Raw genomic sequence first — 16,814 nt, 5'->3', positions numbered from 1 at the left:
ACTTAATGTGAAGAAGTACTAACAATTAGAGATCTCTAAAATTCAGGTCAGAAACTGGATTCCAATGCCTGACCCCTTTATTGGAGATGCTATATAAGTAATGATCATTTTAGGTAAGGGTAATATGAGATTACTTCAAAGGTCCCTTTCAACTCTTCTTGAATTTTTGTCATTTAAACCTCATCTCTATTTGTAGAATAAAAGGCAATTCCATTTCAAGGAGTTTAAGGTATCAGCCAACCATGAGGCAACCTGACAAGAGTGGGTAAAAAATTAGGATAGGCCTGGAGTCAGGAACACTATAGGTCTGAATTGTACCTCAGACACTTGCTAGTTGTGTGATTTGCAAAGCAAATCATGGGATTTCTCTCAACATCAACTTTCCATCTGTAAAATGGGGCGTCATAACAGTACATGCCTCCTTGGTCTACTGTGAGGCAGAAATTAGATAATGCATGTAAAAAGCTTTGTAAACATTGAAGAATGATATAACTATGAGCTAAAGAAAGAAATTTGGTTGGCAGATGGTCAAATACATATTTAATGAATGACATGCATAATCCAGAGCTCAGTTCCTAAAAATAAATAAAACTACCTTTAACCATTTAAACTCAAAGGTATGTACTATACACACACATACTATATATAAAGGTTTATACTAAAATAGGTAAATCTGATTTAGTACTTTTAAGATGTTCCCATCATGAAATGCCTTGACATTGTTTTAAGATAATGGAGGGAAGGGCATCTTTTTAGCCTCCACACACCCCAGATCCAATCTCTGGCAAGTCCCTTCCCTCTGAGCCTTCCCTTACCTCCTGAGTCCTCATCTCTACCCTCCCTGTTTGACCACAATTTGGGCTGCTACTCCCATTTCTCCTAAAACTATGCACTTTCTTTTCTTCCTTCTTCCTTTTGACTTCCCCATTCACATTTTGTTTCATGATATCTTTTTGGTTAGTAGCTTATGATAAATTTCTATGATAGTCCCTCCCTCGTCTGCCATCTTGAAACATTTCTATGCCTCCTATAGTGTTCCTACCATGGTTAGTTCCCAATGATAGTATCCTTTGATTACATCCTTTATGTTAGAGGGGTACTTTAGCATGGTGGAAAAAGCATTAAACTTTGAGAAAAAGTGAGTTTAATTTCAGCCAAGTCATTAACTGGCTGGGTGAGGCTAGGCAAATCTTTGAACTCTTCTGGCCTTCAGTTTTTTCATCTGCAAAATGGAGATTATTGACCCTCAGAGTTGGAAGGGGACTAATTGTCATTGGGTCTAACCAGTACCTGAACCGGAATCCTCTTTAAAATATTCCTAACAATTGATAATCTGATCTCAGCTTGAAGACATCTAGTGATGAAGGACCTCCTTCAGAATCCTTCTCCCCAGGGTTGAGAAGGGCCCGCCTTCTCCTTTAAGTTCATGGAATGATTAACCTGAAATAGTTCTCCTTTTAAAGAGAAAATTTTATTTGGGGGCAGATTTCCCTGTTGCAGTCCTTAACTCTGTTCCAGGCATTCTCTTCCTCCCCCAACTTCTCCTCCTCCTCCTCTGAACTTTTCTCTAGAGCAGCATATTTCTAGGATACCAAACTCTTTTTCTGAGTTTTCCCCTCAAATGAGTCTCTAATTTGGGCTTTTTTCTGAGCTGCTTAACACATGTTAACTGACCCTTTTTATAATAGAAGCCACTCTTGACAAAACTCAATTCATTTCAATTAACTCCTACATCTTAAGCTGGTGAATCATTTTGCAAGTTAGTTTTGTAAAATTCCAGGGTTAAACTGATACAGAACAAATAAATATATATATATATATGTGTGTGTGTGTGTATATACATATATACATTATATATATGCAAAATCAACTATTTTAACAATCAGATTCATTTTTTTATATTTCCTATTTTTGACAATTTATATTTTATTTCTTGTTTTAACAATTATATTTCTTATTTTTATGTTAACACTTAAATTAGACTTCACTGCATTCACAAGAATCGAAAGCATTCAGTCAATAGAGTCAGTTCAATGAGACAATCATTCTAAATTAGTTATATTGTAAAACAAAAACAAAAATAGGTGATTATCTGATATCTTCCCCCTTCCACTTTTTAATTCATTTTTCTATTGATTTGGCGGGGAGGGGGATGATGTATATAGCCTCAGTCTCAAAGAACCTAGAAAATCCAGGAAAGTATTAGTGCTAATGATAGTGGCAAAGATCTGGAAAATAATCTGAGATTTTATCAAACTCTTGATGGCCTTTGAACAAAAAGAATGCTAAATGCATGAAACCTTTACTTCCTGTGAGCTGAGCTCCTAATTATAGGGCCTTCATTCATTTTCTTTCAATTCAATAAACAATTATTAAGATCCTACTATGCTCTAGCTACCATGTAAGACACCTGAGTCACAATGACATACCAGTCTCCAAGAATTTATTTTCTATTGTGTCAAGAGACACAAATTAAAAGAAAAAATACAAAATGTATACAACATCAGTGTAGGGTAATTTTAGGGTAGAGGAAAAATGTTAAGTTCAGGGAGGAAATCAGAAAAGACCTTGTGTAGGTGATGACATTTCAGTTGAACTTAGAAGGGTGCAGGGGATTTTAATGGTTAAAAGAGAAAGAGCGTTCCAAGCATGGTGGATATAGAGTAAGTGTAAAGGTGGGGAGGAAAATAGAATGTTATAAGAATGTTATATACTGAGAGAGAAAAGTAGGTCATGTTGGCTGAAATAGCAATGGCACAGAGATGAGGGGATGGTAATGTGAAATCAGACTAGAAAGCCAGGTTGGAACAAGATTATGAAGGGCATTAAATGCCGAGCGGAAGACTATGTATTTGATTCCAAAGGCATTAGGAGGCTATTTAAGCTTACTAAGTAAAGAATTATTAAAAATATGCAACAACAAAATTGAATTCATGGAATTAAGAAAATGGGTCATGTTTAATGATATTTTTATAACTGATTGTGTAACAGTTATCAATAAAGTATCAACAAAGACAGTAACTGGACATCCAAAGAGAATAATAAAAGTAGCTTCTAACTCACTTAGATAACATGTTTTTAAAGAATATAAAATGTTTCTTTTCTGAGAGCAGATTTATAGTTTAAAAACAACAACAACAACAAAAAGCCAACCATTTCCAAAAGTAACTATAGATTGTAAGATGATCCTAGATGAGAAGTGGGTGCAATGAATCAGGCAATCAACAATTAATATAGGTATTATTATGACTCCAAATGGTGAAAAAAGTTCTCTGGGCCAATAGTTGAAAAGAGTGTTGTGATAGAACTGAGATTATAAGGTTTTACTCTGTATCCAAGAAAGGAAAGGGCCTGCCTGGCTTTTCAGTAAGAAGCTAAGAGAAAGGAAATACAAATTGGGCCTGAGTGTGGAAGTAGGGTAAATGATCCACAAAGAATTATTAAACATCTGTGATGTGCCAAGCATTGTGCTAGACTGGGGATAAGAATCAAAAGCAAAATACTCTTTGTACTTAAAGAATTTATAATCCAGTTTGGGAAGATAATGTATATAAAGAAGTACATACAAAATCCATGAAAAAAAATACAAAGTAATTTTGGATATAGTTGAGGGGCAGGGGGAAGAATAAGGAGCAGCTTCATTTAGAAAGTGGCCTTTAAGCTAAGCCTGAAAGGAAATTAGGGATTCTAAGAGGCAGAGCTAAGGAGGGAGTACATTCCTGGCATGGAGAACCAGCAATCAATAAATATTTCAATCTTTCAATAAGCACTCATTAAGTGCCTGCTATGTACCAGACACTGTGTTAAGTGAAAATGAATGGAGAAGGGACTGGAGTGGTGTGTATAAGGTATGGTGAGAAGGCCTGTTTGGCTGGATTTTATTGTGAAGTGGGCTAATGTCAAATAAGGCTGAAAAAGTAGGTTGGTGCCAGTTTATGAGAAGCCTTAAATGCCGGAGGAGTTTTTATTGACTCTTTGAAGTCCTAAGGAGCCACTGGAATTTTTTGAGTACAGGAGTACCATCGTAAGATCTCTGCTTTAAGAATATCCCTTTGGTCTCTGTTGTTGTTGTAGATGAACTGAAGTAGGATGATACCTGAAGCAAGAAAAGCAATGATCTTACCACTTCAATAGAACAGGAGAGAGGTGAAAAGGGCCTCTGTTAAGATGGTGGTTATGTGAGTGGAGAAAAAGGGACTGATGTGGGAGATACTGTGGAAGTAGAAAATAAAAAAATTTGGCAATTGACTGGCTATCAATAAGGCATGAGTGAGAATGAGGAGTCAAGGGTTGCAAAAGTGGGTGACTAGAAAAAATAGAAATGTGAAAGGTCAGAATCTAGGTAAGTTCCAAAGGAGAGATAATAAACTCTGTTTCAGGCAAGTTGTATCTGATCCCATTGATATGTTTGGTTCAAAAATGTCAAAAAAGAAGGCAGCTGGGTGGCTCAGTGGATAGAGAGCCAGGCCTAGAGATGGGAAGTCCTGGGTTCAAATCTGGCCTCAGACACTTCCTAGCTGTGTGACCCTGGGCAAGTCACTTAACTCCCATTGCCTAGCCCTTACCGCTCTTCTGCCTTAGAACCAATACATAGTATTGATTCTAAGATGGAAGGTAAGGCTTAAAAAAAAACATATGTCAAAAGACAGTAAAAGGAAAAAAGGGAATATGTGTGTGGGGGAGGACAGTTCAGGATAGCACCACTGTCACTGGGATAGGAAGAAAGGAAAGAGGGAAGGAAGAAAACATTTATCAAATGCCTACTACATGCTAATCACTGTGCTAAGCACTTTATAAATATTGTCTCATTTAATCCTCACAATAACCCTGGAAGGCAAGTGCTATCATTATCCCTTTTAACAGCAAAGGAAACTGAGTCAGACAGAATTTAAGTGATTTTGCCTAACAGAGCTACACAGCTAAAAATTGTCTGAGGTCACATCTGAATTCAAGTCTTCCTGGCTCCAGATCCACATCTAACTGACTCTATGGGGTCAGAAGACAAAGCAAGAAAAATAAAAGGCAACACTATAACAGAAAGAACTGTGCTAGGTGACAGAGAGGTTCAAAGTTTTATAAGAAATTGTTCTAGTCTTTAAACAGCTGACAACCTACGAGATGGAAAACATCAACCTAGAAACTTCCTTGTTTTTCAAGGATCTGTAGGATCTCATCAATGTGGGTACTCCTGCCACCAATGCAGACTGCAATTCCTCTACAACTTAGTAGATAAGCTTTAAGAATGTCTGTAACCAAAAAATGTATCACTGCGGCAGACTGGTGATGAGCCTCTCTGAATTTAAGTTGGCTGGTCCTACAATCAATCACTAAGCTTTTCTAGGTTAGAAATATCTGCCAGGGCCTGAACTTTTCAGATAAAGCTTTTGAGACCCTGGGAGACTTCAGTGCCACGCTGAAATACCACAGTATGATTCAGGTGGACTTACAGTTTAGTAGGGGACAAAACACCAAAGCACTAACCCAGACAGCTATAATCTACAATGTGTCATAAAGGTCCATGTGAGGTCTGAGTGGGAAAGTGATCCCCAAATGGAGACATAAGTGAGGACACCCTGGAAGAAGTATTATTTGCATTTGGCTTTAGAGTCTCAGTAGGAATTTAATGGGTAAAAAAGAGGAGGCAAGTGTTAGTAAAGAAACAGTAGATGGATCAGGAAGAAGAGGTTTATTTTATTTTATAATAATGCTTATTTTAAAACTGAGGATATAAGAACAAGTGTGTAGGCAGATAGGAAGGTGTCAATGGCAAGGGAAACATTGAAGATTCATGCCTGAGAGGAGTGATTATTGGAGCAAAGTTCTGAAGAAAGCAGGAAAGAATGGGAGGAAGGACTGGTTAAAGGGGTAAGCTTTAGGGAGTAACTATAACTCTTCTTCAGTACCTGGAGAAAAGGAAGGGAAATGGTACTGAGAAGGGTTGAAGAACAAAGGAGAGGAACTGAGGGAATTCACAGTGGATGTTCTCAATCTAAACCTTAAAGTTGCAGACTACGTGATACATGATTAGCTGTTAAGTATAGCTGTACAGCAAAGAGAGAAAAAAATGTTTGGTACAATAGTACAGGACAATGAGATAAGGAATAGTTACAGGTGTTGTAGGAAGATTGTTAAGAAATTAACAAGGGCCCAACTGAGGTTATTTATCATTGATTTATGGTGAGTGAAATCAATTAAATTTCATGACTTTCCCCAGTAAAACTCAGAGCTCTTGAGGGTGGAGAAATTAGATGATAGAAGTTATCCAGGGTCTAGAATTTACAAGTTGAGAACATAGGGATAAAGTATTATAGGGCAGAAGCTAGCAAAACTTTGAAATTTCATGGTATCAGATGATGAAATCAAAACTATGAATAATCACTTGAAAAACTGTTCTAAATTCCTCCTGATTAGAGAAATGCAAATCAAAACAACTCTGAGGTACCACCTTACACCTAGCAGATTGCCCAATATGGTAGCAAAGGAAAGTGATAAATGTTGGAGGGGATACGGCAAAATTGGGACACCACTGCTGGTGGAGTTGTGAATTAATCCAACCATTCTGGAAGGCAATTTGGAATTATGTCCAAAGGGCTTTAAAAGAATACGTGCCTTTTGATCCAGCCATATCACTGCTGGGTTTGTACCCCAAAGAGATAATAAGGAAAAATACTTTTACAAAAATATTTATAGCCATGCTCTTTGTGGTGGCAAAAAAATTGGAAAATGAGGGGAGTGTCCATCGATTGGGGAATGGCTGAACAAATTGTGGCATCTGATGGTGATGGAATACTATCGTGCAAAAAGGAATAATGAACTGGAGGATTTCTATGTGAACTGGAAAGACCTCCAAGAATTGATGCAGAGCAAAAGGAGCAGAACCAGGAGAACATTGTACACAGAGACTGATATACTGTGGCACAATAGAATGCAATAGACTTCTCTACTAGCAGCAATGCAATGATCCAGGACAATCTAGAGGAATTTATAAGAAAGAAAGCTATCCATATCCAGAGAAAGAACTGTGGGAGCAGAAATGCAGAAAAAAAACACAATATATGATCGATCACATAGTTTGAGGGGAATATGATTGGAGTTTTGTCATTAAAAAGATCACTCTATTGCAAATATGAATGAAATGGAAATAGGTTTTGAACAATGATACATGTATAACCCAGTAGAATTGCTTGTCAGCTCTAGGAGAGGGGACAGAAGAGAGGAGGAAAAAATCATAAATCATGTAACCATGGAAAAATATTCTAAATAAATTATTTTTTTTAAACAGCTCTGAGGTACCACCTCACACCTAGCAGATTGGCCAATATCACAGTAAAGGAGAATAATAAATTTTGGAGGGGGTGTGGCAAAATTGGGACACTAATGCATTGCTGGTAGAGTTGTGAATTTATCCAACCATTCTGGAAGGCAATTTGGAATTATACCAAAAGGGCTTTAAAAGAATGCATGCTCTTTGATCCAGAAATATCACCACTAGGTTTGTACCCCAAAGAGATAATAAAAAATGGTTGTACAAAAATATTCATAGCCATACTCTTTGTGGTGGCAAAAAATTGAAAAATGAGGGAATGTCCCTTGATTGAGGAATGGCTGAACAAATTCTATGTAACCCTGGAAAAATATTTGAAAATAAATATTTGAAAATTAAAGAAAAATATTTTTAAAAAGAAATACTAAGGAAAAGCAAAAAAAAAAAAGGGGAAAAATGGAATCTGCCCTCAAAGAGTTCAAAGAACAGCTTCCTAGTACATGAGAAATAGCATGGTAATAGCGTTATGGAAAGAAAATTTAATTTGAATATTGACTGTAACACTGAACTAAATATATAAGAATCTGGCCATGTAACTTAACCCCTACAAGCCTCAGTTTTGTTTTCTGTTAAATGGTGATAGATCTGCTATTAGTAGATCCCTCAGAAAGTTGCTTGCAAAAATCCTAACAGATTATATAGGTAAAACTCTTTGCAAATCTGAAGGAACCATATAATTGTCAGACATTATTGGCATATTGGGAATAAAAATATTTGTAAATCATAAAAAAAGAAACTTCATGGTATCCAAGCTCAGAATGAATACAAGTTAAGCCTGTGGATTGTCAGGAAGATGGACCCAAGATCAAAATCAAGAGGAAATGTAACTTTAGTACATTTAGTACATAGAAAAGGGAGAGGTAGAGATTGTAGTTGGATAGAATTCCAAAGATCTAGATCTTGGAGATAACACAATTCTGAAAGATAGCTAAGTCCAAGTCATGACTATTTTGCTTTGTGGCTGAAATATGGTATTGAGAAGATTATTCTGTGTCAGTATTCTACATTAGTCCAATTTACAGTTAATTTATTTGTTCTTGTAACTGCCCAAATCATTGTTTTGGTCTTTGAACTTAGTGCAGAAATTTAGCTGTCTGGTAATAAGGTAAGTTTGGAAATCCAGTTCTCTTGTAATCATTGTTCTGTTCTTCCCTCAAAAAAATCTATTGTCCTCAGGGGGTGCAGGTGGACATCAGGGATTCCAGTCTAATATCATTATGGCACCAAACCATCCTTTAAGGATGTCTGGTTTGCTGTCCATAGAAGGCTAGCCCACTATCTCTAACTCTGAAGGTTTGAGTTTTAGAGTCAAACAATAAACCCTTCTTATTCACAGGAAGAAAGAAGGAGATTGTTACTAGACCCTCATTTTCAACTTCTAGTCAATCATATTGTCCCTGGAGTCTTAGCTATGTAACCAGTCATTCTGTCTTTAACTCCGTGATGTCACCAACCCTAAAACCAATTGTATTATTTACTCTCCTACCTTGTTCTGTTCTTTCTTCTATATTCCCCCAAACTATAAAAGGGTAGCTATTGTTCTTTTTGGTAGTCTTTTGGTAGAATGAGGCAGCCATTTGCCCATTCTATTGACACATAATGTCTCTGTTAATAAATTGTTATCTTGCTCCCAGAGGACTTGCTTCAGTCTACCTTTCACTGAATTTCATTTGTGACAATAATGATATGGAGATCTTTGAAATTAAAGAAGTTGATAAATTATGTAGTCAGTTGTCAGGGAGCTATCACCATGATTTGAAATTTCCTGATGGCATGGATGAAGTTAAAAAGAAGACCGTAAATCTTGCATTAAAGTTACCATAAAAATTAGGAGAATGATACGGAAATTGGTATATGAGAATTACAAAGATGAAAAAGAGGGTAGCATAAATGGATTGCCTGGATCTCGAAAGAGATCAGACCATTGAAATGAGGTGGTGGAAAAGAGGCCTAGAAAAGAAAATAGGATAAAAGAAGTGTGCTCATGGACCTCAGATTTATCCAGAATAGAAGAAAAGATGACCACAACTAGAGATACTTATATGGAATAGGTGTGATCATACGGGAGTGTCTTAAAAGCAGAGGTATAAGAAATATGTGTTGAAAAGTTCGAGGTTGTACAGAAGTTTGTTAACAATAAAGTAGAAGTCCCAAAGGGAATAGCAGAGTATGCTTAATGATGGTTAAACTGGGATGGAATGGGAAGAAAAAGAATGATATAAAAAAAATAGTGGTGAGCATTCTGAAAGAGGTATTATGGGCAAACCAATGTTACACATGCATAACTGAGATTAAGAAGTCAGTATATTAGGAAGTAGGTTAATGTGGCATGCTTTATCCAATGACGAAATTCAGCAATTTACTCCCTGGGGTTAGAAATAGAACTTAAGAGTCTGATGTTTTGATAGAAATCCATGAAGTTTTTCTTGAGATGTACATCAGCCTTTTCCTTACTGGGGTCAGGAAGCATGGTATTGCCATCACTATGGAAATGTATGTGAATCTCTCTCTACCTAGGATTTGGTTGAGATGGGGACCTATTTTAATAAAACCCACCATTGTGATATTAAATTGTATTCGAGCATTATCTGAGCCATGGCGTCTAGCTTACCAAACATTACCCTTTTATAATATGATTTTGTTCTTGTAGGTCAGTAGCACAAAATATGATAGAATACCTCTAATCATATTAGAGAATACAAAAACTGGACTGTTTTTCATTTCTGTGTTTTATCATACGAGTAAATGTAATAACACGTTATCCATGCATTTGTGACTGGAACTTTTCTCTGGAAGAAAATTCAAAAGTGAATACAATCACAAACAATTATAAATGTAAGAGAAAAGTAATTTCATGCAACAGCAATTTGTAGTTTGTTGGGACATGACTTGCTTTTTCAATGTAAACCTTTGCTAAAACAAATCATTATGATTCTTCTCGCATCTCTTTTAATTTCTTAAAAATAAGAGAAGACTGCTGAAATCATATTAGGAGACAACAACAAAAAAAATCACTAACCTTAATTTTTAAAACAGTACTTGAAATTAAAAGGCAATGTCTGATTAAAAAAAAAACAGGCCAATATGGAAAGGTGCTGAGGCCAAGTAATAGACTTCCTTTCTGTTGTCCTAGGACTATGCTACCTAGCTTTGGAGAAGTTAGCTGCAGGGTGATGAATTTTTCTCCTGAGATATCACGCCAGGATTATTAAGTCATAGAAATATTGCAATCTGCATTAGTGGAGAGTGTTCTCACATCAATTAAATTATAGATCCTTAGATATATAAAGATCTATAATCATAGAAATATAGATTTATGCATACATGCACTTGCAACATCCTTATGGAAAGAAGGCACAGTATCTTTTCTGAATAGTGAATATTTGATAAGAAAACTCTTGGGCTTGTATTATTTGGGTTTGATCTTGCCTCAGGGCAGGATGGTTGCCCAAAATACTTCTTGTGATCTTCCTAACTTAATGAGAACCATGGATGTGTCATTTAATTTGAATAATTTTGAATTGACTGGCCACTTTTTAAGCTACTCCCAAATCTCATTTCAACAACTAGCATTTGAAAATAATCTTGTAAGAAAAAACTGTAAATTTGTGGGAGCAAAAGGGTGAGGTACCAGTCAGGCTGAAGAGCATGCCCTTGTAAAATTTATTAGGGCATACTTTGTAGTAGTCAGTACTCCTTGACCTTTAACATAGGCACCTTCAAGACAGTAAGGCTTCCAAAGGCATTGTCAAGGATAAAGCTATCACCGACTTTGTGACACAATAGCATCACTTCACAACTCTTTGGTGTACTCTGTGTGCCTTAATGCTTTCAGAAGTTTACAATATGGATCACTCCTCAAAACTCCAATCAGAGTTACCCAAATCACAGAGGAACAGAAACACAGACACAAGGTAAAAGACTTCCTGGGGCTACCTCACACTTTCAAACAAAGGACTCCCGGTTCTTTTACTCTACCTCCTGGCAACAAAGTGGGTTGTGCCATATGTGGGGCAATTTAGGAGCAATGGGCCAGAAATCTGACTAGCTCTGCATTTAGAAACTAGCTAAAGGCAGCTCCAGAGAGGAAGAGAGGGGTGAGTGCTCTCATCAGGGTTACTGGCAACAGCTGCTGCCTTCCTGCCTGGCTTTGATGATTGCTATAACAATTGCTTCCCACATCTGTTCATGAGCCTTGCCCTAAGTACATCAGACATAGATAGGAGTCCCCTTTCCCGTCCACTACATCACTATAAAAGTGCAATATCAGGGAGTAGCTATCTGATTCTCCCCGTTAGTCAATAGTAACCTTAGTGAAGCAGGCTAAAACAAAGTACTTCTACAAGCACTCAGACAAGCATTGGCCAATTCGGTCAGTCATTTCAACCGGCATTTATACTGAATTGATTGGCTTTTGGAAAAAAATTGATTAGTCATTTTAGTTAAAATGGTCAATTTAATAGCATCACCTAAAACAATAATAATAAATTTTACTTATGAAGCATTTTAAACTTGCCAAAATTGATTATTCACAATGTCCTTGCAAGCATATGAGTGTATATTATTATAAGTAAAGTTGTGTGTGTGCAGAGGGCAAGGGCATGGAAAAGCAGAGTAAGAAATTCTAGAATTTATAAACCATCTCAGTGGGTTTGTTTCATCTCAGTGTCTGGCTCTGCCAGCCCTGTGCTTGGGTATCCTTCCCAAAACTCAGGTTACTCTTCTGATACTGGCCTAAGTAACATCCTATCCCATCCCCAAAACCCACTTGTTATTTCAATATACATATACACTGTGTATGTGTATGTCATCTAATTTAAGGTTATGACCAGAATTGAAATATTTTGCTTTAGGAACCCAGAGGCTGGCTCTTGCTCTTTTGGATTAAAATGAATCAGTCTGGGCTCAATATGTGTGTGTTTGTTTATTTGTTCATTTATTGACGGTATAGCCTACAGCTTGAATAATAATAACATTGAACTAATGACCACAGATTCAAAGCTGGAAGAGTCTTATGGGATCATCTAGTTAAACTCCCTCATTTTACTTATGGGGAAACTGAGGACCAGAGAAGTTAAATGACTTATCCAAGGCTGCACAAATGCTAGAGGCCAGATTTGAACCCAGGTCTTCTGATTCCAAATATAGGAAGTTCTTGGATGGGCATCTCCTAATCTAAAGTCATAAAAAAGTATCATAGAATCACAGAATTGAAAGCGACCAGAGATCACATAGAATCACAGAATATGAGGTATCCCAAAAGCCCAGGGTAAATTTAATGACTTTAAATTGCACTAAGACTTTTGGGATACAGTAAAGTCATAACCCAAGCTCCTTATTTTACAATATGAGGAAACTGAGACTCAGGACGATGAAGGGCTTTGTCCAATGGCCAGTTAGTGGTAGATCTGGGACAAAAACTAAGATCTCTTGACTTTCACTTCATTGGATTTTCTGCTATACAGTGCTGCAATGTCTAGAGGAGTGATGGGCAAACTACAGCCAGCAGGCCAGATGTGGCCCCCTGAAATGTTCTATCTGGCTGCACAACATTATTCCTGGTCTGACGAATACAATGAGTAGAATACAATACAATGAAACTTCGAAAGAATTGCCTTAAAAACAGACTGACAGATGAGCATTTCCTTTACTTTGGCCCCCTCTTTAAAAAGTTTGCCCATCACTGGTCTAGAGTACTAGACCTGAAGTCAGGAAGATTTTAATGCAAAGCCAATCTGACATTAGCTGTGTGACCCAGAACAAGTCCCTTAACATCAGATTGTCTCAGTTTCCTCATCTCTAAAATAGCTATCATAATAGCATCCACCTCCTAGGATTGTTGTAAGGGCAAAATGAGATCATACCTGTAAAATACTTTGTAAACATTAAAGCACTACATAAACATTGTTATTATTATTATTATTAAATATTAGTTTAGCATTGCTGAACTCTATCATGACTGTTAATACTGTAGATATACCATATTCTTCTTCCTTACCCTACCTATCCCATTCTGCAAACAAGGGTTATAATTCTTAGATTTTGTCTCAAAGACTGAAATCCATAGCTATTGCTGAGAACTCATTCAGTTTCACAACCACCAGTGACTTGTCTGCAAGGATTTGGGTAAATCTCTTCACTTTTCTGCCTCAACCTCCCACTTCCCCGCCACCCTTACCCAAAGTAAATTTGGGTTAAGGTGGCAATCAAAAGCTTGATTCCATGCAGTAAGGTGGCTAAGATTCAGAGTTAGACCTAGGGATAGGAGATCCTGGGTCCAAATCTTACCTCAGACACTTCCTAGCAATGACCTTGGTTAAGTCACTTAACCCCAGTTACTTGGCCATTACTACTTTTCTGTCTTGGATATGTAGTATTAATTGTAGAAAGAAAGTAAGGGTTTAAAAAAAAATTTGAACCAGGTGCCCTTAAAAACAGAACAGGCTGAAGGTAAAACTAGGTCTTGTGTTTTCATTATATCTGATTATAACTCTGGGGTAGTCAGCTGAGTTGGGGGAAGAATTATTGAAGTTCTAGGAGAAATGAAGAAGAAGAAGAAGAATAGCTAACTAATATAGAGCTTACTTACTATGTAATAGACCCTATGCTAAATAATTATCTTGATTCTTACAATAACCCTGGGAGGTAGGTGCTATTACTACAGTTGAGAAAACTGAGGCAAACAGGTTAAGTGCCTTGCCCATGGTCACACTTAATAAGTGCCTGAGGCCAAATCTAAAGAGTCCTGACTCCAGGCCCAAGATGCTCCCTAAATTCCCGAAGAAGAAGAAAAATGAAGAGCAAGTGATGATGTTTGATGAAGCCTTCCTTGCTCCCTTTATTACAGCCGCAGAGCTGGGGCTAGAAATGAACAAAAATGTTAGAGAAATGGAGGGGGAACTTCCATAACAACTAAAATGCTCATGGCTTTGAGGCACCTATTTTGGTGTCATTTGTAAGAAACTACACCACCACTCCCTAAATTTCTAAAGACAGCCTGACAGGTATTTTGAATTACTCTAAAGAAGAGAGCTTGATAGTTATGTGGGAATCTGTCTATAGCTATCTTTGTATACATGCTACCAATCTCACAAGTTTTAATTATTTGTATAAATCATTATTATTTTATTATATTAAACAATATTATTTTATATATTAAACAATATTGTTGGTTGGAATTTATTAAGAATAAAACAATCATTGATATTACAATCATTTAATCAATTATATGATTAAAGCTATGATTTCCAAGGTATTTCTTCAGCTTTCCAAATGAAATATAACTAGCAATGGCTAGTTTTATATATATGTACTAGATTATCTGGATAGATAGCTATATAGATAGATACTATAGATACTAGATATACTATATATCTACTAAATATACTAATTACTAGAATTACTGAATACACTTGAGTATTGGCTGTTTAGTATAAAAGAAAATAATTTCCCATTATTATAACAGGCATTGGTTCTCTACAACCTGCAATGATAACAATAGTAGTGAATTATGAATACTGTTTTAGAATATTGACACCTGTCCTGGAAGATAGAAAAAGAACTATAAAACCTGGAAAATACATATTGAGGTTCCTCTTAGCACACAAAAAATGCAATTCCTTTTATAGCTCTACTGAAAGGAAGCCTTCATTCATTGAAAATATAAAATCTTGAGATTGTTTTTTTGTATTTTCTTTAAGGTTAAACAGTATAAGGAACTGTTGCATTGACATTCAAGTTCTCCTTCGAAGAAGACCACGGATTCCACAGGACTGTTACCTGCATATCTGCATTGGCATCTGATTCATTCACCTAATTACTTTATAATTTCGTTTTAGGCTTTAATGATATGAAACTGACATGGAAGAAAATAGAACAAGAGTAGCCAAGATAAAGCTGGCAACAAGAGATCTGAATGAACCTGATTTCTAAAGAACCACTTGGAGATTTTGTAACAGGCAAAAAGCAATATGAATCCATCACTTGCTATCTCAGTAGTTTACTTCTAATTCTGGGGAAATCGCTATTTGGGTTCATGCCCCTACCCAAACTTTTGTATGCAAATCACATTTTTAAAAATCTCTTACATATTTACATCCTTCACTTTTTTTTTCCCAAAGAGAGAAAACTGGATCTCTTAAAGTGTATTGGGAAAAGCAGGGGGATGTGAAGGCAAAAAAATGAATTGAAGAGCCTGCAGGTATTGTCAAGAGAAATTTACAGAAAAAGAGCGAGAGAACCAGTGTTAGGAATGAATGAAATATAGATGCTGGGGATTAGGGCCATGGCAGGGAGAAATATGAACGAGGTCATGGTCAGCTGAAGGGTGGGAAGCGAAGAGACTGGGTGAAATGAGGGCAAGCTGTTTGTAGTCATGAGGCCTGAGGTCAGATGGGAAGGAAAATGAGAGGATGAGCGATTCTATGAGGGCTGTAAGAAAGTGATGTGTGGCTAAGTAGGTGAGAGGGAATAAGTGGATGATTTGACGAGCAATCAGAGACAAGAAAATGGTCCAAAGAGAGGGAAAGGGAAGTTTGTAATGTAAAAGAGGAGTGTTTTCTCCTTCCATCCCAACTCACCGAAGAGGCTGTTGCTAAACCCGTCCCATGCGCAGCCCACCGAGTCCCAGACCCAGCCGCTCCTGAGGCACGACACAAAGGTAAAGGTGACTCCAAAGAGGGACACGAGCAGGTCACTGAAACTGATATTCACCAGGAAGAGGTGAGTCGGGGTGCGGAGCCGCTGGAACTTGTAGTAAAGGACAAGCACCAGCAAATTGTTGCACAAGCCCAGCAGCCCGATGGTGGCGATCAGTAACGCTAGCAGCTCGTAGGTCCCGGGACTGAAAAGGGGCGCTTGGCGAGGGCTCCCCTCTGGCCCGGGCTCCCCGGTAACCCCAGTGCCGCCGGCTCCTCCTGCTCTGCCGCTGCCCCAGTACCCGCCACCGCCATCATCGCTACTGTTGTCGGAGTACATGGCTAGGAAGCTGACGGTCCTAGGAGCAAGTGCTTAGCGCTCCGTGCTTCCCGCTGCTACCAGCACCCTGGGCGCGGTTCCGGCTCGGGCTCCAGCTCCTGAGCGCACTGGGGCCATAGTGAGTAGAAGCCACAGCAGCAGCAGCCGCCACCGGGCCGCTCCCACGGGAGGCGCCAATGAGAGTGGGAGAAGAGGCAGTCAACCCACTCTCCCCCAGATCTGGCTCAAGGAAGCCTCCCCATCCCCCACCCTAACCTCTATCAGTGTATGTGTGTGTGTGTGTGCGTGCGCGCGTGTGTTGCGCGTTTGCGCGCGAAGAGAGAAAGAGAGAAAAAGGAGGAAAAAGAAAGCTGCTTTTAAAAAACGTGGCAGGCATAACCCCCCATACACACTTCTTCCTCCTTCCTGAGAACGTTAGGACACGTCTTACTTTGTGCCTGATGCTTAGTAAGACCTTAATAAATTTTCTTTCTCTCTCTGTGGCTATACATCTGTCTGTCATCTGTCAACTCTA

The 16,814-nt window shown here is 37.9% G+C and overlaps 1 protein-coding gene across 1 annotated transcript in view; it reads right to left on the bottom strand.

The window, feature by feature from the left end:
• Positions 1–16,542, bottom strand: part of OPN3 (opsin 3) — a 67,584-nt gene extending 51,042 nt beyond the window's left edge. Inside the window, 2 exon segments of the mRNA XM_044671808.1 lie at positions 15,904–16,345; positions 16,348–16,542. Of these exon segments, the coding sequence (XP_044527743.1) occupies positions 15,904–16,345; positions 16,348–16,542 (637 nt within the window).
• Positions 16,543–16,814: the final 272 nt, after the last annotated feature.

Source organism: Gracilinanus agilis, chromosome 4 (assembly GCF_016433145.1).
Source record: "Gracilinanus agilis isolate LMUSP501 chromosome 4, AgileGrace, whole genome shotgun sequence".
Taxonomy (NCBI): domain Eukaryota; kingdom Metazoa; phylum Chordata; class Mammalia; order Didelphimorphia; family Didelphidae; genus Gracilinanus; species Gracilinanus agilis.
The sequence above is the reverse complement of the archived record's forward strand: the minus strand, read 5'-3'. Positions and strand labels throughout refer to the sequence as shown.